We start from the raw sequence: 27,839 nt of genomic DNA, 5'->3' as shown, positions 1-27,839 counted from the left end.
ATTAATAACATAATTTGTTCTAATGCAGACTCATTTTGATGCAGATGACCCAATCTTGTGTTCATCTAAAGTGTGTAGACTCAATGTATTGAATGTGCTTTCACGCAAATGCACTAATATACTTGAAATGATGATATGACATTATATGACATGATATGATTAGATATTATATCATGTCTTATCTTGTTGGCTGATTTTTTCTTTTGAATCACTAGTTTAATAATACTCAGGATTGTTCCTAAATGCTTAAACTATAAACTGTGTTTGAATACCTTCTTTTATTTGGCTGTTCTCTGGCGTCCTTAAAAGATTAGAGACTACATGAGCAAACATAAGTTTAGAATTTGAATATTAACTCGGCTCTGATGCTGTTCACCGAGCTTACAGGAAATGATGACCATATAATAATAGCTTTTCTTATGTAACAATATTTATTTTGCAAATGTACAAACGGCTTACAACATGGTCCATGGCACATCAATAATGCCTAATTGACTCTATTTTGCTTGTATGCAATATTTTGTCAACTTATTACACATCATTTTGAACAACAAGCCAAATGTCCACCTTTCAAAGTGCCTCGAGGTTCCTGAAATACATTGTTGTACATTTCAGCTCATGTCTCTCCTTCCCTGAGGCTGCATCATTCAGCTCCAAATTCTTTACACAGTTCAACAGAGATATAGAATAACAATTCATTTTCTCCTCTCGTGGTCATAGAAGCGTGCAAACTCTCGCTCTCAGCAGAACACACAAGAGCTGCACAGTGTGTACAATTAAGGGTCCAAGAAACTTTGGAGCGTTAGAAAGGATAGGGAAGTTCCTGTTGTTTGATAAATAGGGCCATTTCCTTGTGGTTTGATAAATAGGGCCATTTCCTTGTGGTTTAGTTGTCCCACATGCCACAGAAAGACCGTTTAAAAACAAGTCAAATTGAGGTTAATTGGCCATTAAATGCAGTCTTGTTCCTGATGCCTAATTGAAGAGTTGCATCGGTGAAATGGCTTGTTCCCTAACACATATTGCGTTTCATTTATTTTTCAGAGCTGAGAGGACATTTTAATTGCACATTAATAAGGCTTGACTTGATGCCGGAGAGAGAAGGTGTGATCCTGAATATCTCTAGCTCCAATTGTCACCTTAACTTCAACCTGCACAAAAACACACACTGCACTTGCTCTCTGGGAGAAGCTATTTCTCATGTCACGGCGGCGGTGAAGGACACTATGTGTGCGGCGCTTGATGGTCTGTCGTTCTGCCTGGGAGTGTTGAGGTGTCACTGAATAGTTTCATACCCACATGAATCTGCATTTCTACCATCGGTCTGCCCACCAAATTATTCAGCAGCATAATATGGACTCCTGGAAACTGAGGGGGGGGGGCCTGCAGGTAATAATTCATCCATAAAAGATAAGCTCTTGTTGATACAGAACAGCGTGTGCTGAATGCAGCTGTCGTCATTTTCAGTGTGCGGCCCAGTGGGAGGAAAGGGTAAGTGGGCTGTGAGTGAAACCAGTATATGTAATACAACATGTCTAAGCATGCCTCGGTTGCTCAATGTCCCTGAGGTGCAGCTCACCATAGAGAGCATAGTCAGCGTATAAATCACACTTCCAGATGTTTAGCATTAGCACGGTCATTGCTGGAAACTCTAAAACGGGCTTTCTATAAACATCCTGAAAACGGTTCATCAATCAGCTCATAACACAGCGAGAAGGAAGCGATCAGGATTTAGCTTAATTTGAATGTGTAACACTCAACAAATATACACACACACACACTTGCGCATACACACACCTACACAGAGTACTCATCATTTGATTACTAATCTGTTCCAGGCATTGGATGGGTTGGAGGTTGTTGTGAAACATTGAAAACGCAAAGTACTGCACTGCATATTTTAAAGTCAACACCAAAGCTCATGAATATGCATCCTTTGTAAGGTGACTGACCATACTGATAAGTAAAAGACAAAAAAAGGAGCATGTTCTGACTTTAAAGTGACTTAAGTTTGACAGAATTTCACTGACAGACTTTTTGACACTCTGGGAATTCAAATTCCTGTCTCCCTGAACCTTGCAGCGTTTTCTACCCCGCTGAAGCTTTGGGCCACAAAAGGATACTGAGCTATAAAAACTGACACTCAGTTCTTTTTGGCAGAGGCTGTTTGAACTAATTGCATGGAAACTTTTCCTCTAAGCGAGTCAGAGACAGCCATGACTTGAGGCTGCTAACGGCACTTCTTACCGCACATCAGATATGCCCGATTGACTTCTCTGTAAGCACTTTGCTTTGTTGTTTGTGGAGATGGCTCACACTGGCAATGGCTCTGTGTGTGCTTCGTTACCTGCTGAACGATAAACCCCATGCGGCATGGCGGGCGGCAGGGGCGATTTCCTTGTGTGAATAGGAGGAAATCGATGGCAATTTCAGTCAGAACTATTCTGGGATTGAGGGTGCACACTGCCCAGTCATTAGACGTGTGAGAGTGCTGAGAGCTGTGCGTGAGGGCAAGGAGCGGTCAGTCAAGCTAACCTCCAGCGCTGTCTCGCGAGGAGTGCAGGGGACCAAAGGAGATGCAGCAGTACAGTCAAGACGATTTTATCTCCTCTGTTGTTATTTTTAACTGTGGCTTCAAACACTGGGGATGAGAGTTTCCTCTGTCTCTCCTTCCCTCCCCACCTTTCTCTTACTGTAAGCGTGTGTGTCTGTATGTATTGCTAATAGCCCTGCTAAATCCAACACAGTGTATGTGATGACATGTTATAAGGGCTGATGCTGGTTGACAACAACTCTTCCGTTGTGCTTAGGTGAGTTGTGAAAAACAATAAATCAATGTCTCCCAGTTTCCCAGCAGCAAGACGGATAGCAGATACATAATATATCATTAAGTGAGCATACACAGAGTCACGTTGACTGTACTGTACATTACGGAGGCGAACAAAGTATCTCTGTCTCTGCCTTGGTGTCTTATCATCTTGTATCCAGGCTACTGTTTTCCCTCCTCTCATTATTCAAGTCGCACTAACCATATCAGCAGCTGTCATTATCCTTTTCTGAAGGTAGAAAGAAGTCTCTATATGTGTTGGTTTTATTCCTCTAATTGTACAGAGATAGCCATCTTCTTCATCTCACTTCACTTTTTATTGTTGACAAATTCCTCTTCATACATTGATGCATCACAACTGTATATAAAGTAGCTATATTCATGGAACAAATAGATTCTTACTTGGTTTATTCGACACCAATGACTTCTTTTTGGAGCTGAATATCTGACCTTGTGCAATCAGAGCCACACAGACTCTGTTCTAACCGGAGAGAGACATCAGCATCATTGATTTATTACATGCCTTTGATGTCGTTTGATCGGCTTGTGGAAACACATGAATAGAAATTCATCTAAGGATGTAAAACGTTCACCAAAGTGGCTGCTAATCGATCAAATCAATCTGCCCAACTGCAGAGAGGAGGATTAAATTGTTTGTGTGGTGGCGAGAGAGCGATCCACATGCACTCTATTTGCTAAGCTGAAATGATTAGTCTCAGACTTCAAAGACTCCGTTGCATTCAAGCCAGTTTCATATATATATATTTGACTTTAACTTTTAGATGCTGAGGCGCTGTATTAATGGCAAGTCTTCATCTGCTGGATGTTTAGGTAGTCAATTAAATGCCACAAGTCTGTAGTGTAATAGTGGTTTGTTTACAGCCACTGCCCCAATTGGTCAAAAATCTATAAGCGGTTTCGATGGTTTTCTTCTAAACACATTCATGTAATTGTGAAACTAGAAAGGATTTGGGATTTCTAAAACATGGAGTTGATTTCAGTTTGTGGCAATCTTCATAGTATTTGGGATATCATGATTATACTGTGCATTCGTACATTGTGAGTTGAGTGGGTCAAAATAATACATGACAGCATATCAATCAATTGAATCAGGGTACGGATGTCTCCTCTCTGGCTGTAGCAGATGGTTTCAGGAGGAGGTGGTCAATTGTCTGTAGCGCCTTCGTTGCCCTCAAGTTTCCATGGAGAGAGGTGATCTCGCACGCTACATTAGCTTATCACGTAAGCCAGCTGGGGCAACACACTATGTTACACATGCACACACACTCCCGCTGCATAGTATCTCTGTCGACAGAATGTCCTTTTTTACTTAGCGCACCATATCTGACTTATATTCTAATAAAGACTGTGGAACACAACGATTGACATTTAAAAAGGTGAGAGGTCACTCTCAAGGAGACAGAGACATGACTACTTGTTCTGCAGAACTTCATTCATTATTCACACAGGCCTGTCAGAGAGGTAACATCACTCAGGAAAATGCAGAGTGGTGTGGGGTCGAGTGGTCACCCGCAAGAGAGCAACCGAAGTTTCCAGAGAGTTACACATTAAAACCCAAAGTGCAAAACTTTTTTCTGAGGCTACAGTTGCACACCACACCAAGGTCTCCATCGCTCATTCGGCAGGCTGAGACTGAAAAGGTCAGTTTGCAGCCACCCAGCCACAGGAATGACAGGCATGACTGAATAATGCAATGAAATTCTGTAGTCAGTCTAATACATTTTCTGACAGCAGATCTATTTTCTGTCGAGATAATCTATGAAATCCATCTCTGAGCTTCACAGATCCTTCCTCTCCATGACACTGCTCTGTGACGCTGCTCCTGTGGCTTCTTACCCAACTCAAGTGCTACACGTGCTTTGCCATGCTTGTCATCAATTGGTAACAGCAGGACAAAAAGATGGCTCGTGCATTTTTAACCAGCTGCCTTGGGTCATGCTCACCTCGTTCAGGGTCACTTATCTGTCAAGCATACAGTAAAGAAGTTCGATGTAAGTGAGGAAATGTAGGGCTTAGTCCTTTTGTTTGGCTACAGTAAGACAGCTCAACTGATTTGCTTAGACATCCTAGTCTTTGCCACACAACCATGTTATCCTCTGGTCATAGGAGAAGGTTGAAGGAGAAACCTCAGTCGTATTTCAATGGGAGTTATACTGAAGCAATTTACTGTGAGGAAAGTGCTGCTGCTCTCTTGCATAGAACGTATCTTAAAAGCTATTTCTGAATGACTAAGCATGATTTATTCTCAGTAAGAGAAAACACAACAAAATATACAGTAATTACAGTTTCTGTAATGGTTTAATAATGAGCACAGTGCATCTTTTGAATAATGGCTGCCTCCTGTGGGCTTCTTATTTTAGATGGGAGTAGTCACATGATGCACAAGGCTAGATAAGGTTCAGCACACATATTCAAATCAGCTTGTTTCTTCCTATTCGGTCCATTAGCTCTTTGTTGTGTGTGCCTTGTTCAAAGAAGGAGACGTGTTCCGAGGCTTAAAATATGTTTTTACAACAATACAGACTTGTACACAAAATGTGCAAATAAACATAAGAAAAGTGACACGTCCCAGCAGAGCGGCTGAGACAGCATTCACACACCGACAACAACAGAAGTTATGAACATCTCCACGTGTGCGCTGCTGCTGCTCACAGCGGCTGCCAGACTGAGCAGCAGTAATGACTTGAACTTGATACAGAAGCCAACACCTGAGAGGTCCATGGTCGAACAGTCAACAACAGATTCAATTAACACAAGAACACCGCCGGTCTCTCACTGCGGAGCATCAAGTCTGCCATGCTAGACAGGCTGAATTAAACAAAGCGTTAGGTTACAGTGGATGTGAGCGTATCGCATGGCATCGTTTGCGTAGATGTCGGTGACACACTGTAGATAAAACAGTACAGTGAATATGCATTTATAATAGGGGCATCCACATTTGTTCCTGTCTCTTCACCATGCAATAAAGACAGGAAGTGCCCAAAACAGTGTATATAAAGACAAGAGCTAAACAGAGGCTCTGCATGTGAACAGCGACAGATGGGTGAGAAAGAGAGCCATTGTTTTCTGTGGCTTCAAAAGCTTCTGCTCTTTAGCAAATACAGTGGGAATGAAAAGCAAACAGGGTAGCTATGTTCAAATCCATTCATCTGCTGCTCTCATTGTACAGCTGGCATCCAGAGTTAGATGTGTTCATCTACCATTTGAGAAATTCGCTATAAATCCAGTTGCGTGACTGGTGCACATTTTTAAAATATAAATGATCCTTTGCAGCGTGAGGAGGGTGAGTTCATCAAGCCCACACACGGCGCCTGAGATGCTTGGGCTTGAGGAAAGTCCCAGAGGGGTTTCATGAGATTATGCAGCGCTTAAGGTTTGGATTGGTTTGAGTGGGAGTTCAGAGGTTTCCCCCAGCGTCCCCACCTCTAATACTCGGGATGGATTGAGCCAGTACTGGAGGATAAGATGTTCTCTTGGTTTAGTTATGACCCTCTCACGTTACTGCTCACCTGTGTGGACTAAACTGTTGTTTGGTGAGGCATCACCGGAGCAGAGTGTCTGTTTACTGAGGGAAACAGTCATGGGGAGTTCAGTTTGATTTTTGGATCGATGTGTCCTCCTACACTCTTTAAACAAAATGCAATAGAATAACTCAAACAAAGGCAGTCAATAATGACAGAGAGCATACAAAAACATGAAGATAGTGTGTGGTTCTATTTTCGACATAACACATTTTGTATGAGAAATAGGAGCACCAGTTTTACTTTGCAAAGGAAACTGTGGTCCTTTTAACAGCTCTCTTCTCCAGAGAGGATTTGGTGTCTTTTGTGCATCGCTTGGACAAAAAGGATTTCTAAGAGCAATGCAGAAGCGTGTGTTTGTTAATGTTATACAGGGCGTCGCTCCTCCTAATGAGGCACAGCCTGTGATGAGGTATGATGCCCCCTCAGTGTGACACCCAGCACAGCCCCACCCGATTTTCTACCATGGCACATTAATGTTACCCCTCTCCCAAAGTACCTCTATAAAGAATATGCTGTAACACACGTACACACACACACACACACGTACACACACACACGCATCCTTAAATAGACACATTGATGTTGTAATATTCTTCATCAAACTGTTTGGCAGCCGCCTGATTTCCGAGCAGCAGACTGTCAGATTCACCAGGATGTCTTTTGTAAATCAACAGAGGGTACTGCAAAGGTTTCCTTTCATACAGAGGGCGACAGAGAGAGAGAGTGTGTTGGGAAGTGTGTGAGAACGTAAGGTTTATTGTTAGATAGACTAGCACTCAACTGATTGGTGTGATAGCAGAAAGGGTCTCTGGGGAAGGAAAGTGTTTGGAATGTTGTGCTGTTAAAGTGCACTCGGTGCTCCTTGATGTAGCTGGGAGTGCTGCTGACACATATTTTAATATTCACTTGGAAAGTTAAGCAAATACCTGCAATTAACTTAAAGGAACTGTACAACATTTGAATAGCTATGTTTACTTGTCGAAAACAGTATGTTGATCTCTCTGTCTGTAGACACAAGCTGGAAGATTGACAATTAAAGTTGACTTTTGACTTTGAGAGTTAAATGAAAACATTGCTACAACTCTGTATGCTGAATATGCCACAGCAGCAGCCAGTTAGCCTAGCATAGCATAACGACTGAAACTGGGGGGAAAGCCAGCCTGGTTCCCTGAAGGCGTCTGTCTACCAACTAGCTTGTTAACTTAGTAAGCTTTAGAGGTGTTGGTAGGTGGAACGTGTTCCCTATGGACAGTGCCATGCCAGCTGTTTCTTTATGTGTTCAGCCTTAATGTTAATCTGAATGCAGGTGCTCGCTGCATATTGATCAGACAAGTTGTGATTAGTACTAAACTTCTCATCTCACCTTCTACAAAACAGCAAATAGCCACATTTCTCAAACTATTTCTTCTAATTAGGTTTGCCAATAGTGCTTTATGTGCACACAAAAGTATGGGTGTTTGTTTGTGCTTGTAATGGCTGCTGTAACTTTTACCTAATAGGGGTTAAACAAATAGACTCAGAATCTCAGAAATCCAGAAACACATTTAAAGTACCTGAGAGTAGATGATAAGAGCAGGTTTAGCAACCAAAACAAAAGCTGTGCTGCTGCTGTGCGTCAACATCTACAAAAGTCACTGCAGGTTACATCAGGTACTGGGCAGATAATGAGCTCATCATTAAAGAGCCCACACTTAAAATATCAATCCACAGATAACCACACCTGTTTGCATGATACGCTGAGCAAGTTGTGTGTTGAGTTGTGTGAACTGTATTTACAGTATCACATAATGTATGGGGCTGTGTGGATTTATCACGCTTGTCTGAATGGGTGCGAGTGACAGAGATACAACATGGGAAACAGGATGTTTTCTGGGTCATCACAGGGAAAGATGTCAGCTGAATTAGCATGTTTTTAAAATGAAAATAAAGCTGCCATTCATGTAATACTTTCTATGTCTTTTAATATGTTGTGTATATTTGACTGTTTACTGTACATTTAATCCAGGGATGCAAACGGGACACTCCCTGGCAGAAGAAAAAGAGTCAGTGTCAAATATGGAATATCCAGTGTGAACACATTGTGCTGTGAGAGAATCAAAGGCCACATCTTTGGGGCATGTGTATGCTAATGTTGATGGTAATTATGCAAGAGTCCTGTGGTGTGCTGACTGAGGAGGAACTAATGATCATTTGTTGTAATTACATTCAGGAGTGTTTCTTAGGAAAGCAGAGAACTGTAGATGAGCCATGAAAGAGCTTAGGAGCTGACTGGGCTCTGTTTGCCAGGATCACACCACAGAGAAGCAGTTCACCTCCTCAGGTAGGAACCGTGTGACGCATCGGATCCCAGATAGGTCCTACGCATTTCTCACAATCTAAATACTATCCTTAGCATACCTCACTGTGTTACACTAAGTGTGGAGGATAGCCTGGCAGTGGGTGGATTGTGTGAGATCAAATCACTATCCCACTAATCTCCAGGCAGCAGTCCCAGGAGTCCATGTTTCCCCCAGTCTGCTGTCAGAACCTCAGCCTACTCGCTGCTCTCATTTCTCTGTTCCTCCCTCCGCCTACCAGACACCAATCACAGGCACATTTCCTTACGTCTGTCTGGTGTGAGATTTAGGCCATGGAGATATATAGGCATGTTTGTTAAGTGGGCCAAGCAGGAAAAGAGAGGGAGCGGGTTTCAGGGTGAAGGTCATAAAATGCTGTGGGCATAGAGACAAGAGAACTGGTTGATCATCATTCGAAGCCCTCAAAACCTGTATTAATAGATGTAAGTGGAGATTGGAAACCTAATGTGTCAGAAAGAAAGAAAAGGACATAACTCTCCTTAGGCAACATCTGTTCATAAGATATGGACGTTTTCAAATGTCCTGTGCACTTGAGACAAACGTGTTCCATGCTTGTCTTTATTTGAATGGGGGAAAACTCTGCTTTCATACAGCAATCGTACGTTTTATAGGCAATAGCTTACCTATAAAGATTCAGTTGTGTCAAATCCTAGAAGAGAAACAGAAAGCTGGATCAACAACACTAAGATTCCTCTCACAATGTCAAACGGGATACTCTTGAAATGACATTGTTGGGGACCTCTGACCCCAAAGTTTCATTATCAACCTAAAATACAAAATGAAAGCACCCTCTGGGTAAGCATGCTTTTAATAAATGTTACAACCAACCCTGTTCTACCCTTCTGTTCAAAGTGAGTGACTCGTGCTCGATACCTCCATCACAATCCTTTCTTACCTTGCTATCTCTTGTCCACAATTACAGTTATTGTTTATTATTATTATGTATATGGCAATGCACAGAACTGGCCCATGAGATACATCTAAAGCTGACTGTGTAAGCTCATATTAGTTTGAAATTCATCATCTGGCTGCCTCCTTTTGCGTGCGACATCCATCTCTCAAAGCACCTCAGGCAGCTCCATCTCCCAGGAGAACAGAAGCTGAGAGACGATGGGTCTTGTGTAAACTGAGCAGCGTGATGTAAATTGAAAGGGTTAGGGATCTGTGGGTAACTTGACTCCCTAGTCGTTACATTAACACATTTGGGTTTCCATGTGCAGCTCTCTGAGGACAGACACACACACTCTTCTGGGACACTTTGGGAAGACTATCAGTGTGACGAGGGGCCGAGGCTGGGGAGTGAGACAGTGCGCAGTGATGCGTATAAATCACTGGCCGATGAATGAATTGTTTAATTCATTGTTTTCTAAACCCTGGCTACAGCTGTCACACTTCTCAGGGTTTCTTTTTCTTTCCAGCACAACACACATTCAGTTTATAATAATTACGTAGCAGCTTTACTACTTGAATTGTTCAACAGAAGTGGATGAAGGCTCCTTATTTCTAGCTGCCGACCGCTGATTCTGAAATGACAACTTTCGGAGTCAGCTATGCCAGGTTCAGCCATCTGGATTAACGGGTTAAAACAGCATCTCCAGGGATCTTTTTAATGGCTGTTTAATATTAAATTGCTGGCTCGCTACATTATGTTCTGCTAAAAGACTGAGGCTAAGCTAAATAATTGTGTACACCTCTTGACACAGTGGGCAAGTACTACAGAGTGGATGTGCGGCAAGTGAGCTGGAACTTCTTTATATTATGAAACCACAAAAAAAAAGTAGACTGAACTAGTTAGCCAGACAAAGATGAACGGTTGAATTCCTTCCTGAGACTTTTTGGGAAAGGATTAAAAAAACAGTCCACCATAACAACAGCTCCATGCATAGCGCTTTGCCGTACGATTGCTTCTTGCCATAAAAATACACTAAGTATAATGGAACATACTTTGTGTTACATGTTGAGTGAATTTGTCCTGTGAATAACATTGACATATAATGTGTCTGTCTTCCAATCTAAGAGAAACTGGTGATGACGACAGCATGTCCAAGTCATCTTTATGCCTGTGTGCCTTTATGTAATGCACGTTCTCTTGTGGTCCTCACAGTGGGTTTGTTGCAGGACAGAGCTTTGAGGGAAAGAGAAGAGATCACAGCTCATTAGAGCCTTTTCATCATCCCTCTGCCCAGATCAAAATCAGTGTAAGACAGAAATCCCAGGAGCTATCCCATTGAAAGCGTGCCTCTGTAGATAATAGCAGCAACAGCATTGCCAAATCTCTACGGATTTGCTTTTTAATCTTAGTGTGATCTCTCACTCTGAGAGAACTTATTTGGGAATAACGTCAAAAAGGATGTGGTTTAAAGGTCATAGAGAAATGTACTGTGCATACGTTTGGAGTGAGATGTCAGCTACAGCTTCTCTCATCATTTTCTGTAGGAAATAAATGTCCCAAAAGGATCCCAAATGTAAAGGCTACTCTTCATTGATCCCAGCTTAATTGTCTTTTCACTTACACACGTTTGTGATATCAAAGAATCGCGGCACAGCAGCAGAACGGGGGAAGGTGTTATCTGTAAACGGCAGAACATCATATAGCTTCCTTTTGGTACATTGAACAATACAGAATGAGTGTAGGTCACCAGCTGAGCTAGCAGCAGCAGCAGCAGAGGCAGATTAGGAGGAAGGATAACAGCTGCAAAGTTAAACAGCTACCTGATTGATTTGTTTCATAAAGGAAAACACTGTGACTGCCCATTGGACACGGAATAATCTGTTTACTCAAAATAAAGATCTGAAATGGAGACTGGTAAACGTCATCTCAAATGGATGATAATGGAGCTTAAAGCCATTAAGGAGAGCGCCTCGGGTCAGGAAAAGCGTCGGGAGAAAAGTGTTTTTATCTGGGGTCAGGATCTCCATGTATGGCAGTGATTGGCCGAGCCAGCGTGCCTGACTGTCGGACAGTTTACAGCACGCCTGGATGGATACAGGTAGTGTGGGGAGCATCAAGCACCCGTCTGACATGTGTTTAGCTCCATGCCTGGGAAACTAGAGTGAGAGAGTCAAAAGTGTGTGGCTTTTTAATCATGACTTTGTCTGGCACATTTGGATTGCTCCTACCAGACTTGTCTTTCCTTCTCTCTGCCTAATGTCTCTGCAGGACCCCGAGGAGGGCAGCAATATTAAAAACATCCGTCTATAATTTAGGATTTGTTCCACTTGCAAATCATTGTCACTCTCACTCTCAATTTACAACTGGATTGTTCGGTCATTGTCGACCGGAAATCAGCAGTCTGCTCTCGTCTGTGTGCTTTGTGCCAGCTGCTGACGATCTGCAGACATTTCTCATTCCAGCAGTATTATGAAAGCAAGATTGAGTCTGGACACAGGGAGCACATCATTACACCCTTACAGCTGTACAGCCTTGCTCTTAAAAATGGGCTGTTTGATTCAATCGTCTCACTAAAACAGAGGTGATTGGATTATTGTGTGTGATAGTCGGAGGAAATGCCAACAATGTTTTTAAAAGGGTCAGCTAAAGGCTTGGTTGCCATCCTGGAAGATTGGCTCTCTAAAAGGCACTTTATATTTTAGGGTTGGTTTTTCCTATAATTGAGGGTCTCGATTTGACAGTCTTTATCCATTATTGCTCGCATAACACAGGCACCATGAAGGTCTTTGACACGGTTAACTATTATTTAGGGGCATACAAAAACATGTGATAACTTGACCTTCTCTAATAGAAGTAGTGGTAATTGTAGCATACACTTAATTGTAGTTGGACTGTTGTAGCTCACACCAAAACAAACTTAATTTCCGAGGCATATGTGAATCTACATTTCTGTGTGTGTAATTATTCTAAATAAAATGTTTAGTCTATTTAAGAAAATGCCCTTCACAAGGTGACACCTTCATCTGTATTGTTTTGTTTGCAGCTCAAAACCCCAAAACATATCATTCAACATCGCATTAAGAAAAGTAGCGGTTCCTCATATTTGAGAAGCTCAACTGAGTAAAGTTGGATCAGAAATGTTTTTGTTAATGGAGGTTAGGTGGAGTGTGAAGGAAGGAGTGTCAAAGAACAAAGAGGAAGCAGCCTGATAAATAAACTGTGGTTTTTTCTTTAGGATGAAATGATGCTGCTGCATTGATTTCTTGAAACTGGTTGAGTCTACCTAACTTACCTTTCAGTGCTACGAGAAGTGAACTGATGTTATCCACTGTACGGCTCAGTGTGACCACGTATCCCCTGGACTCTGTTTTCTGTGTCCTGTTTTTGTGAATGCCTTTCTGCATCTGTTATGCAAATACTAAAAAGTCTTACGTCACCATGGCAACAATCAGCTGAGCTGTACACCACCGTGCTGCAGTCTCCCCCTGAGGAGATCTGCAGACACCCTGTGCAGCTTCCTGCCAGTTCATGTGTGTGTTTGCGTAAGTGTGAATGTGGATGTGTGAGAAAGAGAGGTGAAAGAAGATTTGAAAGAGGCAGAGACAATAAGCCTGTTTTTTTTATTCTCCCCTCCAACATGACAACTAATCCCATTGCATTCTGCAGCACGCCCTGTTTTTGATCACCAGTGTGCAAATCCTCGATCTGTCTTTACTCAGATTGCGTGCAGCAGCCTGCTATTGTTTACATTTGCCATATGTTGTGACTGACAGCTGGGATCACTTTTCTGTCTCCTTACAAGCCCTCTCCACTCTCATTACAGCATGACTGAAAGGCCCCATGGCCGCGATGTACTCCCAAAGATGTCACATTTCACTGTAAACACAAACAGACAGTGTGATGTATAGTTAACTATAGTTTGTTTCGCTTCTGCCCTTTGTTAATTGTAACCTGCATTGAAAGGCTTCATCTCAACGTCAGCTGGAATGAAGGTTTTATTTTTGTATCTCAGGCCTTTAAGCTCAGAGTGAATGTTCATTTTTTAAAGGTTAGATCGCTCTCAACTGTTCTTGCTGTAAATGTCATCCTCTCACTCTCTCTTTCATTCTTTCATTCTTTCATTCTTTCTGTCTTTGTTTCCGTTTATTCTCACCATCACCCATTACTACACATATAAAACATTTCATTTAGAGTTTTAAGAAAATAGGTCACTTCTAAAGTTTCTAATTCTGCCTGTTGCCTTAGGGCCCATTAGAGCCAGTACATCCCAGCTGCATACATTATACACTATATGCTTAACTTGAAAACATCTTTTCTCTCTTGGTCTCTCTATGCATTATGTATCTCTGAGGACGAGCGGTGTGTCAGAGTGCCCCGGCCTCCAGAGTGCACTGCAGCTGGACAGAAAAGAGTTGGGCCGGGATACATTTATCTGACACTGATGTAGTTGACATAACACACACACACACCCACACACACACACACAGATGGTTGTCACTCAGTGGTCAGCCAGGAAGTTATTTGGTCTGCACTTCCACTCCTCCTGTATCTTTTAGGAGGAAACTCAGTAAACAGCGGTACTTACACTTCCTTAGCAAAAAAGGTCAAATGTGTATTGATGGATACTTTGAGCCCATTTATCACTTTTGGGTTATTTCATTTTGAAATAAATAAATAAAACTACTCCTAAAGTTGCCTTGCTGCAACACCAAGTTTGGATATTTAGTTTGTCCACAGGGCACAAGTATTTCTGAAACAAGACTGTGGGGCATTTCTTTCTCTGTGCATACTGATTTTCATCACAGGTTCTTTTATATGAAGCTGACGTTGCTGAATGGAGCACGGTGCTAGGGCCATCTGCCATTACCAGGAACTAAAAATATCTTCCTTTTCAGACAGAGAGGGCATTAAGCGAGACGTAATGTCACAGTGAAGGAAAGGAGATTTTGACAGACAGCCGGCCGGTGCTGCATTTTCTTCAATTGCAACCTGGTGAATGTGTTGTCATGGCTACACTGAGTGGTGGGCTTGGCACAATGGGACCACTTAAGATCATTTCAGTTTTGTTGCCTTAGCAATTCTGAGTGTACACACAGACAAGTGGAATGTGACAGGCCAGAGTTTCTCTGCTGCAGTGATGGACAATGTCAGTAAAGCTCAAGAACAATGTTTGAAGGATGACACTGGAGTACAGATAATTTTTCCTTCAAGTTCAGACGACACAGCTGTCAGCCATCATGATGTAGTTTGACATCTTGCTTTCTTTTTAAGAGTTTTTTTATTTTTATTTTTTAAACAATATTTTAATTGAAGTTTTAAAATATGACGAACATTACACATACATAAAACGGTCAGTCTAGGTGGCAGATACAGTGTACAATCAAATGATTAGGCTTGTAAATAAACACAGGTATACAGATGATACAGGGATAACCAAGTACAGAAATCGTCAAGATATCTGAAAAAATATGACGTGAGCAACGACATCTTATTCCCGTTGCCCCCCTCCCCACCCCGGTCTTTGGTTTTATTGATCATTACCAACATTCTTTTTCAAAAACTCCATGAAGCACGCCCAGATATTTTCAAAAACTGCCAGCTTTCCTTTAGTAATGTATGTTAGTTTTTCTAAAGCAACACATGCTGACAGATCCTTAAAGGTGTATGTAATTTATTTCAGAAACACTTTTTGTTATATTCCATGGAATGCTCTTAAGATCCCGATAGCAATGAATATCTTAAATGCTTTGACAAAAAATACATACAAATATTTCATCTGTGGAAGCCGTAGCGCTGTAAAAAGCACGACCAATCAAAGCCGGCCCGGCTAAAATAACTGGATGGCCTACCTGCCTGTCAGTCTTCAATCTGTGCACAAACTTATCTCGTGCCCTCATTGGTCATGTGCGCGTTCGTGTGTGTTGGAGAAGGGGCTCTGTAAGGAAGTGGCAGATTTTTTCCCGTTGTGTATTTTCAAATTCGAGCGCACTCAAGCTGGTTTCTCCAAAATTACCTACCCCACCTTTAATATATGTATTCTTTCTTGGTTTGTTCACATGTTTCCATTCTATAGCTATTGCCCTCTTAGCTTGTAAAAGACACAAGTCTATAAGTGCATGCTTTCTTTTTGAGAGTTAAGCGGGACGATGGATACAGCCATTTCAGCCGGTTAGCAAAGCATAAAGAATAGAAACATCCTTTTTAATCCTAAAACCCTCCAATTAGCAGTCTTCATGCTGCAACTGTATCCTGGCTGTAGCTTCATATTACAAAATTCAGCCCAGCTTTTTCACTCTAGCGAGAAACAGAATAATTTCCCAAAAATTCCATTCCTCTAAAATAACAGTGCCTGTTAATCTGATCACACCTGAGCATCGTACTTGTCATCAAATGTCCAGCTCTGAGACTGTAATGTAAAACTGATACGCCGTCATACAGGATAGTTGGTAGCACTAAGGCCTCTCCTGTTTCACGTGGTGTTCACTGGAAGCAGGTAACTCTCTGCACTCAGTGCTGACACCTTATCATGTCACAGGAGCGCATCACATCTGCTCTTTATGGTAAACACTGAACACGACAGTGGGTCACCTGAGACGGGGGAACTTATTGAACGTTACTTAGCTGTCAGCAGACACCAGATCAGTAAAGGAATCTCATCAGCCTGTGTGTCAGCTGCTAGACCCAGGCCCGTATCGAGCTTCAGGTCGGAGATCCTACTATATGACGCTTGGCTTTTTCTAACCATGGAGATAGAGGGCGGGTAAATAGCAGGATTTAAAACGGATATCTCTCTTCATCGGAATGATTTAATGATTTCTGGTCTAATGTGACGGATTTACAAAGCTTTTACTGGAGGTCAGTCAATCATTTAGCAGAAATCACTTACTCTGACAGAGGTCATGACCTCCATGTTTGATGTAATCTCAGGGTCTTTGTTTGCATTCTGTTCATAATCTGCATTTAAGCTAGCAGAGTCTCAGGGCCATTGCTTCTCTTTAGGCCTGTCTGTCTCCTCATCCTCATTTCTTACCCTAACTACAATCAGATCCGGCACCTTTCTCTACTGGCTCTTATCCTCCTTTGTATTGAACAAGCCAAATAAAAAAGCTGGAACATAAAACAATGATTTTGTTGTGCACTATGCTGCCAAATGGTCCGTTTTCACAGACGCTGGTGATGCAGCATGATATGTTCTGTTCATTTCTTCTTCTTTGTTTGTTGCATTTGCCTGTCAACAGGGCTGCCAGTTTCAGAGCAAGCAAAGACCATAGCAACAAGAGACAGCTGCAGCTCCAGCCTGCACAAAACAAGTATTTAGAACAAAGGCAGATTTTGAGTACTTGTCATTTTCAGCTGGGTGTGATGTGTCTTCACTGAGTGGAGATGAGATTGTGCTGTGAACCATGAGTCTTTCCAGTGTGCTGCATTCAGGCCCACATAAAAACTCCCACTGTATATCAAGATTGAACATCTCAGGATCACATATGCTATACTTATTTCATCAGCAGGCTCAGCCATGCGGGCTGTGAGGGGTTTTATTCTTGCAGCCTGGAGGAGACTTTCCTTAGTGTAGCGTTCTCACAGCATGCTTACACAAACAGACTGCTGTTAGAAAGAACTCCATGGAAATCTGCTCTTTTTTAGAAAACAGTCAGTGCTTACTCTTTTACTAAAAATGTAATTTCATTTATTTTAAGTAAATATTTATTATGAAAGGACTCTTTCAAAACATCACAAATTCATACAAGCCAAATCTAGAATGATGTTCATATATTTTGCACCTCACATTTTAGACTATATGTAGTACCAATTGTAAAATAAAACAAGTATAATCTAATATTCAAATACTGACATATGACTCAATCTGCAGATACTGTAATACATTTTCAACCAATGAGGAAAGTAGATTACTGCAGGAATGGATGAGGATGACTTTCTGGGGATCAGGGAACAATTTTTACTTTTTAATCAATAATCTGATGTGGATCTTTATAAGCCTCTTTTGCTCTGCCAGTCCATCCGGTCTGATATTAAATCACGTCATAATCTTGGATCAGTCTTTCATTTCATGCTCAAACTGATTCATAAGCCTTATTAAATAACTTTATGGAGAAAGGGAGAGATCTGTAGCGCACATGAGAACGTTTTACTTTTTAATTTAATATAATATTTAATAATCGTACTTATACGGGAGGGAATCTGTCTTTATAATCCAAAATATATTTCTCAATTTACGCCCGATAACACACGGTTTCAGATGTTTAAGAGTCAAGGTTTTCCAATTTAGACATCCGCCAAGAGAGCAATCTCCTAACTCAGTTTCTCACTCTGGCAGCCAAGTCCTCACCCTTTACCTCATGATGAGTTTGGGTGCAGGTTGGAGCAGGGGGGGAACTTTAAAAGTAAAGGATATACAATGTTAAAATACTCCATTGCGAAAAAAAGTTAAAAGTCACTCACTTTTTTTGAGTTACAAGCCAAAATGTGTGGGAACCGTTGGTTTAAAATAAAATAATCTGATGTATTTTATGAACTCATCATGGGAAAATCTTTAACCAAAGAATCACAAGTAACTAAAGCAGCCAGATAAATGTAGTCAGGTAAAAAGCACAATATTTCTCTATGAGTTGTGACGGACTGGAAGTATAGACAAGTATAACGTAATTAGAAAACTATGAAAACTCAAGTGCTTATGTATCGTATTCTGGTTTATAGTACTTAAAGTCTTTAAGGAAAATCACATGGTACTTACGCAAGGTCTTTTTGTACATACCAATACATGCACATGGGGTTAGTTATTTCACTCCTTTCAATTAATTTCAATGTTTTCCCCAGCTCTTAAAACCAGCAATCATGTCATTTTTAGCAAATGACAAAAAAAGGTCATTCATCAGTGAAGACACGATGCCCTCCGTATGTGTGCCTCATCTTTTAGCACCACCTTCACACTTCCGAGAGGACACATCCGGTGCGTAGCCTCAAGCTCAATGATCCATCTCCCTGTCTCCTCCGCGGCACATGGCACATGGCACATGCTTTAGGCTCAAAGGTGGGACAGAATAGGTTGCCAGGCAAGGTGAAGCGAGGCAGATGAGCCAGAGGGCACATCTGTGTGGGACACAGGGGGTCTTGTTAATTTGGGAGATGCTGTATCTGGGTTAGAAACAGATGGGAAAGTTTCATTGGGGACATTTATGTAACTTTCCATTGCTTTTTAATGATTCAAACACTTGTTATTCTTTCTCCTTATTGATTAGCGTGTCTCCTTGTTGCTGTGTGGTGGCGTGTTTTCACGTAAATCTTATCTTTTTCAGGCTTTTTTACTTTTGTTTGGCAAATACAAAAAATTCAACTGAATTGTCACTGAACCAAAAATAACATAAATTGATAGATACAAGGTAAATGTTACAGTATTGAGTAAAAGAAGCATTAGTGAGAGCTGAACTCTCATTGATCTCAGAGTTGATGTCCCTCTGCTCGCACCCTGAGAAGCCTGCACGTCGAGTCTTGCCAAATCTTGACGACTCTTGACTCAAATCTGTTTCGTCTCTTATGACATGACATCAGTCTTTTATTGGTAACGTCTACTTTCTCGTAATAGCGTTTCAAGAGTTAAGGCTGTCACTCGTTTAGGAGATTAACATCAGTTAGTAAGAATATTAGATTTGTTTGCAGAAACAAAAATAAAGAATGCTGTGACCCCTAGACTTTAGCAACCTAAACATTTTACACAGAAAAAGAAGGAACATGTCTATTTAAGCGTTTATTTTTTTATTAAAAGGGCAGCAGGTGAGAATGCATTTGACTGCACAGCGGTCCCTGTGTGGAACTTTCCAAAAAGGAGATCATCACTCTAGGGAGGATGTGTTTACAGCCGCACGGATTCACCACTGTGTTTATTGGCAGCGTAATTCCATCTGTCTTTTCCATTGACGTCTTAGCTAAAGAAAAACATATTGACAGTGTATCCTACAGAGGGAACTACAGCTGACTCTGAAGGAGAAAGTTCAGCTACTGTACCAGCACTCGGAAAACATTTATTGACAAATCACAGAAGAAATAGTACAATAGTAGGATTAGATATGCCACCTTGCACTCACCATGCCCACATAAAAAAGAGTGAGTGAGTCACTGTGGGACATTGATCTGCTCATGGCGGTGAAGAGGCCAAATCCAGTTACGATGAGGAGAGACCAGAAGTGATTCATCATTTAACAAAGCATGACGCAAGGGAACGCCTTAAATACCAGACAGAGATTTCTTCTGGCACGTACAATGCCACTTTGTCCATAATGTCGTTTGTTCTCAGATAGAAATGTCAGCAGTGTGTTGTAATTCTGTTTTCATTAATGACTTACACGCCTCCAGTCTTGATGCAACTTTCCTCTCTTTTTACTGGCTGCTGTCTCCATTGTCTTCTTCTTCTCCCTGGTGTCTCTTGACATCTCTGTCCGCAAAATATTTCAGGATGTAAATCTCAATATAATTCAACAAAGATTAGAAATCATTACTATCTCTGCCAAAAGGAATTGGCTCAGTTGTGTGATATTGGCACGTTGTTGATATCTGTTATACCGCTGAACAGCAAATATGACAGTATTTTGGCAGCAACTTTTATCGAGCAAAACAATCAACACTAATAACGTCAGCGTGTCCTCCTGATGAGTTTTTTTATTATGAGTTATTTTGAGAGTGAGACCCCATAGTGCTGGAGTTGATGCATTAATTAATATAAAAGTTAGATTAATGGTGCTCTAAACTTTAGAGCACCATTCATCTAACTCAATGAGTCTTTACTGCCTTTTGCTGCAGGCCTATGGTTTGGGAGATTTATAAGGTCATGAGTGAGGTTAAAGTCATGCTGTATAGGAACAATACAAGTTGGAAATAGAGGCTGAGGCCAAAACACTAGTTAAAGATAGGTACTAGCAGGATAAAGACTGAAAGATTAGGCCCCAGCCCAAAGACAATCTGGCAGCAAACTGGTTGAAGTGAAGGTAAATACACTGGGGAGCTAATGAGGGAATGGGGACAGGTGAGTGGATGACGGGGTGAAGTGAATCTACGGATGGGAGGGCAGGCAAATGTGAGTATCAGGGTCTGAAATGACAGCCATGTTAGAGCCCAGACAGAATAAGACTGATAAAGGTATAAAAAGGTCATCTCAGTCATGAGAAACAGCGTATTAAGTCATATGTTGACCAACATGTGACATAGCATAAAAGAAAGTTTATTTGTCCACCACATTGATCAATAAAGAAATATCTCAACATCTTTTGCAATACCTGCCTTGAAATGGTTGTGCATTCATGGCGCCCAGAGGAGGCATCTTTGGGACTTTGGTGATCCCCTGACTTTTTCTCAATATGCCTCAGCGGGTTAATATTTGAGCCTTTGAGTGAAATATCTTACGCTATTGGAAGAATTTTCCATTCAATTGTTACAGAACACATGTCAGAAGTCATCAAACAAGTGCTACCTGTCCACATAGCAGGTGAACACCTTATCCTGTAGGGACGCTCCCTATCAGAGGAACCTCCTGTTGTGTGTTTATATGAACTGTTATTGCCCTGTCCATCCCTCCTTTGATCGAGCATAAAGCACAACTAACAGTCTGGAGAAAATATTGCGAAAACTAGGCTTCCTCTGGGGCTCTGCACACGGACATGGCCCACTGAGCACCAACTGACACTCGCCTTTTCCAGGACAGGATAGCTTGTAATTCAGGGGATATTAAATATTCAGTCCTCTGGCTTAGGGCTAATTACTCAACTGGAAGTGAATATGAAAGTGTGTGTGTGTTTATGTGTATAGATGAGTTGTGTCAAAGAAGCAGCAATCTTAGTCATCCTGTGTTACCGACTGGGTCTGCCACATTCCCTCTGTGTCACAGATTTGTCAGTGTGCAGAGTGTCCTCGGACGACACTTGTTTCTCTCACTCTGTCTGTCCTGTGTCTCTGTGGTGAGATCACCTCCATAATCTCTCTCTGGCTGACCCTGGTTTGGAGTAGTCCTGAGATGGGAGGGGAAAAGGTGAGGGAGAGAGATCATTTGATGGAGGGGGGAGCTGGTCATGCTTCAGTTGTTCTCCACACACACACACACACACACACACACACACACACACACACACACACACACACACACACACACACACACACACACACACACACACACACACACACACACACACACACACACACACACACACACACACACACACACACACACACACATGCGCACACACATCTAGGTTAAGTTTCAAAAGCTGTCTTGTATTCAGCTATAATGATCCATTAGTGACTCTCAGAGCAGGTCAGTGCGTCAAGATGGATTAGAGTTGATCTAATGAGTGTTATTTCCACTGGACGGTCAGTTTTAGATCTGAGGCTCATTAGCCTATACAGTACGTCTTTCCTGTCTTTTGAAATGTTGCTGCTAAATCATCGCACATATGGTGCACAGATATAGACTCCACAGTGACCTTGTGTTGGATTTTACCCCGGCTCTGGGACGTGAATAATAGGTGTGGCACACCTATCCACAACGCTGCATCCTAATCCCTCGCACTATGACTAGACTGATTGCGCTCAGCAGATTACATCATTAGTGTGTGACTCAACGTTTAAGAGGTTTGTCAGTCGGCTCACTGACCATGCATGGTGTGCTTTGTAATTGTATTGGGGTTTTCCTGTAGTTTTGGGAATTGAAGTATTGATCAGACTAAATGGAAATGGAGAGACAGAGAGGGTTTTAAAGGGGGGTTTTAAAAACGATCTTTCACTGTCTCTCTCCTCTTCCTCACTCACTGTCTCTCTGTCTCTCTCCATAATGCATATGTCAAAACATGAAGAGAAAGAAAATAAACATCTTCTCCAGAGATGGCATTAGCTCTGACTCCATTCCTTTGAAATGCTGACATGACATTTCCTGAATACCGAGAGAAAAGCCAGAGAGTTGATGGGCTGCGACCAAATTTCATCAGAAAAGGCCTTTGTTTTTTTTAGCCAGTTCTGCAATTTAATGTCACCAATAGAACTGCACTGGTTTGACACCTTGGAGTGAAGTTTTTCACGAGATTGACCTTCCTCTTACATCGCGGAAGCACTTTCATTTCACTTTGATTCAGCACATTAACTTTCAGCATTTAGTTCAGGGGCAACTGCTACTTTTAGCTCCGCTGGTCCCTGTTACATTCAGCCTTAACATTGAACATTGTCAATAGGCAAAGTAAGCAGTCTGAGTGTGTTGTGGGTGTAGTTGTGAATATTCTTTTTAATGAAAGATTAAAGTTTGGTTAAAACAGGCTCAAGGTAGGGAGAAGGACCCTGGCACAAACACAAAACAGATGGCTTCACAGTTGTTCCACATTCAGTGCAGTCATTCATCTTTTCTTTCAATCGTCTCAGTCAAGGTGACCATCATGAGTGCAGCGATGTATAGAGATAATGATCAAGAGGCTAGCTTCACAAAGCTTAAAGACTGGACTGAACAGGCAATTAGTCTGAAACTGTCCATATATTGTTAGGATGCATAATAAGTCGGCTACTTTGCATTTGATTGTCACCTGACCACAACACCCTCAAACTTTATAAAGTTAGCTGTGTTTGAAAGTGACCCTCAAAATAACTTTATAAATTAGGGATTACCATCCAAAACTACGTGTTTACAGCCAATTTAGCAACTCTGTGAGGCTATACATATAGGCACAGCAGTGCTTTGAGCTAAATGCTAACTTCAGCATGCTAACATGCAACGTAATCCAACCCTACCAGGCAGGAGAATAGGGATTATCTATTTAAAACTAAAACCAGGTGCAATATGCAGATGTTTTAGGTATAGAGCTATTGACCTGTCAAACAAATGTCCATCCATTGGTGCACCCAGTGAGGCAAGTTTTAAAAGACTCCCAAATAAAAGCAATAACCCACCAAACTGAACAATTGATAGACCAAACACATCCGATTGCAATCCGATGTGTTGTTTTGTTTCTTACCTCAACTTGTATTCGTCTTCCCATTAAGACTTTTGTTACATGTCTTGTTTCATGTGTAATGTTTTGTTGTGTGTGGACCTCAGGAAGAGTAGCTGCCGACTTTGCTGCAGCTAATGAGGATCCAAATAAAGAAAACAGCACTGGTGTACATGCCTCAGACATTTTCCTGTATTCTTCAGTATGTTTCATGAGTGTTTTCTTCTGTGTCTTGTTTTCCAGGTCCTGGCAATTATCTCCATCCTCTTCATTGTGTTGTCTACCATTGCCTTGTCTCTGAACACCCTTCCAGAGCTGCAGGACACAGATGAGTTTGGTCAATCCACAGACAACCCGCAACTGGCCCACGTGGAAGCTGTGTGTATCGCCTGGTTTACCATGGAGTACCTGCTCCGCTTCATCTCCTCCCCAAGCAAGTGGAAGTTCTTTAAGGGTCCTCTAAATATCATCGACCTGCTGGCCATCTTGCCCTACTACGTCACCATCTTCCTGACAGAATCCAACAAGAGTGTGCTGCAATTTCAGAACGTTCGTCGCGTGGTTCAGATTTTCCGGATCATGCGGATCTTGCGCATTTTGAAGCTGGCTCGTCACTCTACAGGTCTCCAATCGCTGGGATTTACTCTCAAGAGGAGTTATAATGAGCTGGGCCTGCTTATTCTCTTCTTAGCCATGGGCATCATGATATTCTCCAGTCTAGTGTTCTTTGCAGAAAAGGATGAAGAGGATACCAAGTTCAAAAGCATCCCAGCTTCCTTCTGGTGGGCTACCATTACTATGACAACAGTTGGCTATGGAGATATTTACCCAAAAACTCTGCTGGGAAAGATAGTTGGGGGTTTGTGCTGTATCGCTGGAGTACTGGTGATAGCCCTGCCTATCCCCATTATCGTGAATAACTTCTCTGAGTTCTACAAGGAGCAAAAGAGGCAGGAGAAAGCCGTTAAAAGAAGGGAGGCCCTGGAGAGGGCTAAGAGAAATGGTAGCATTGTTTCTATGAACATGAAAGATGCACTTGGCCGCAGCGTAGAGCTCACGGATATAATGGTGGAAAAAAGTGATGAAAATAAGGAGAAGGTGCAAGATAATCACATTCCTCCTAGTTTGGAAACAGAGACACCTAAACTCAAGTCACATATGAGCCTGCGCAGCCCCACCAAGACCCTCAAATCGAGTTACCAAGAGCAGGCCAAGCCGTCAAGCAGTCCTCAGCATCTTAGCGCACAGAAACTGGAGGAAACATACAACAAGATGACTGGGGTCTCGCCACAACCCGACCTCATAAAGAGAAAAGGCCCACTGCCTAAAATAGTTAGGCAGAGAGCTGAATTAGAGATGGGAACCATCCCCGCTGAAGCCATCTCAAGCAAAAGAGAGACATTTTCAGACATGAGGAGCATGTCCAGCATTGACAGCTTCATCACCTGCGCCACTGACTTCCCTGAAAGCTCTCGTTTTTCACACAGCCCCATCAGAAGCATGCTAGGTAGAGTCAGCACCAATCCTAGCCTGGAGCCCACCTTGGAGAATGAACATGAAGGATCCCAGGGCACCACCACCCCCGTGACAGGGCGAGGCACCAAGCTGGGTCCGTACTCTGACAGGCCCAGAGATCTGCGCTCAAACAACCCGCTCAAAAGCCACTCGCTCAATGTTAACTTCAGAGCTGGGGAGGATTCAGGGACAGGGGCCTTCTCAGACAGCTCGTCAGTCCAGAGCCCTGAGGTGTCCGTCTACACAACTGCCAGAAGCAGCACTCCCGGCAAGAGCCCGGAGAACTTACTGCCCAACAGCCTCTTCACATTCCACGACGCATCCGTCAATACATTCATAGATGCTGACACAGACGAGGAAGAGCACATGCATGATGGTTCAGGCAACAACACATCCCAAAGACTCATGGAAAAAGCCAGCCATCACTCCAGCTTCCAGCAAGGTCCCAACCATATGGAGGGTCTGCAGAGGAGGCTGGGAAACAGGAAACTGCCGCTGGAAGGACAGGAGAACCATGTGGCTCAGGAACTACAGCCACTTCAGGGAGATAACAGCCACTCTAAAGCTTACAATAAGTGAGAGACCATGAAGGAGGAAGCCACTATGGAAGTACAAGAAGCACAGTGAACTCAGAAAACTCCCAAAAATATGAAAGGCACTGAAAACATTTGTAGGAACATTTATATAATTACAACAATATAATTATTCTCCCGTGAAAATCGTTTTGGACAATGGGAAGGGACTTTTTCCCACTAAGGACTCCTGATTTACCTTATTTAAGAGAGGACTGTAATAGCTTTTAAATTGTCAAGAAAAATGTGTGTTTAGTTTAGATCCTTATATAATAATTCCAGCCTAGTTGTAAGAGTATGATATAATTTTTATAAGCAAATCCTATTTTTCTGACATCCTTACCATACCACTTTAAAGCCACAATAGCAGAAGCTGTCCAAACAGTAGCAAACAACAAAGGGCATTAAATCAAAACGTGAAGGTCATTCAGCTGAGATAATAACTACGTTGTTGTGTGAAGGGGGAACTTACATTTGAATGTATTGGTTACAGTATATAATTGGCAGGAAGAAGTATGTTGGAAATGTTTATTTAGATTCCTTTAACTTCAACCTTTATGTTTGTGTGAAAAGAGAGAGACAGAAAGACTGGCAGAAAATAAATATACTATAGAGTATAATAATTATGATGTAGCGTTCGTGATCTTCTAAGTGTGAACTTGATGGAGATCACGTATTTCAGTCTGAGTTTGATGTCGCTCGTATTTTTTACTGCACAGAAAACCTTTTTAGACAACACGCAGAGAGACTGTGAGGCTGTATCCATACATTTCACTTTTTGGTTCCCAACTGCAAGCAAAGAGAGAGCACCTTAAATATTATAATGTTTTATTATGAACACAGAAAAAACCTCTTTATTCTTGTTTGTGTTGGTGTTTGTGTTGTTGAAATCAAAGTTTGAATATGGAGAAAATCTAAAGTCTAATCTTTTATTTATAAACTTTCTCAAAGGTGTTTTAGAGGAGATATCATTCCTATCGTAGCTGATAATCTGAACTTTATATACATCGACAGTGCTTATGAGCTGCAAAGAAAGCATTGAAAATCAATGGGATTTTCTATGTGTGGATATTGAACTTGTATAACTGCAACAGCAGAATATAACAAAAAACAATGTATCGTACAAGGTGAAGAATGAAAATAATTTATATTTTTAAGATATTTTCTAAAACAATAGAAAAATATATTGTATTAATCTTGCAGTTTTGCATTTAGATTTAGTATGTATGGCATAGTTTGTGATGGAGTTGCATCTGTAAGGCAATATACTGTAGTAGATTAATTTGCTACTGTCTCCTCGTAAATGTCCGTCCCTCTCTTCTTTGTGCAATGTGAAGAACCAAAGAACTGTTCTTTCTGATAACTCGTAGATTATGGTAAGTTTTACTGTTTTACTTAAAAAGTGTAAGAAATGTAAGCATTCCTTTTCTAAATCTGAAATAATTCAGGGAGCCATACTTGCTCATTTGGTAACAACACGTAAGAAAGCTGTTCAAAATGCAAAGAGAGGAAACGAAGGAGGAACCCAGCACTTTATTTTACATTTATTTAAAAAAAACTAATTTGATTATTTACACACTGTAGATCTCGGCAAGTGGTCTGCTTTAAGAGATCCTCAACATCACGCTCATATGAATTAACATGACATTTCTTACAAACATAAAGCCACCTCGCAGCTACATATAGGGGACACAAACAGCATGGAGGTCCCATGTAGGCCGCTTTAGATCAACCAAATATCCTGCATCCTGCTTCTATGTATCCACATAACTCCAAACACATGATCATCCGGTGCTTTGATGTTCCTTGTAACATGTAAATATGGTTTAATAGCATTTATTACTTTAAAACATAAAATGCAAGCATGCTACAAAGCATCTATTGTTAGTAGTGGGCGTCTATACGCTTAAAGATATTTTAGATCACTGCACATAGCCTGAGTTAGACATTTCTGTGCCTTTGCTTTAAACGTACGCCTGCCCCGCACACCCAACCTGACAGTTTCTGACAGCCCGAATGACAATTAAACAAACTGTGCAGCAAATCAACACGAACCGAATTGGGTCATCGAGCTGTCAGACTGCTATTAGAGCTACAACCCTCTGATGCCTTTCCTGTACACCTAAACAGTTACGTGAAAAAGACCCAATCCACGAAA

General features: G+C 41.6%; 1 protein-coding gene across 1 annotated transcript in view; it reads left to right on the top strand.

The window, feature by feature from the left end:
• The window catches only part of LOC117489367 (potassium voltage-gated channel subfamily B member 1-like), a 29,918-nt gene extending 3,227 nt beyond the window's left edge, over positions 1-26,691 (top strand). The window contains exon 3 of the mRNA XM_034138584.1: positions 23,838-26,691. Within this exon, the coding sequence (XP_033994475.1) occupies positions 23,838-25,688 (1,851 nt within the window). The 3' untranslated portion in view covers positions 25,689-26,691. The remainder of the gene's footprint in view (positions 1-23,837) is intronic.
• Positions 26,692-27,839: the final 1,148 nt, after the last annotated feature.

Source organism: Trematomus bernacchii, unplaced genomic scaffold (assembly GCF_902827165.1).
Source record: "Trematomus bernacchii unplaced genomic scaffold, fTreBer1.1, whole genome shotgun sequence".
In the NCBI taxonomy this organism is placed as follows: Eukaryota; Metazoa; Chordata; class Actinopteri; order Perciformes; family Nototheniidae; genus Trematomus; species Trematomus bernacchii.
The sequence above is the reverse complement of the archived record's forward strand: the minus strand, read 5'-3'. Positions and strand labels throughout refer to the sequence as shown.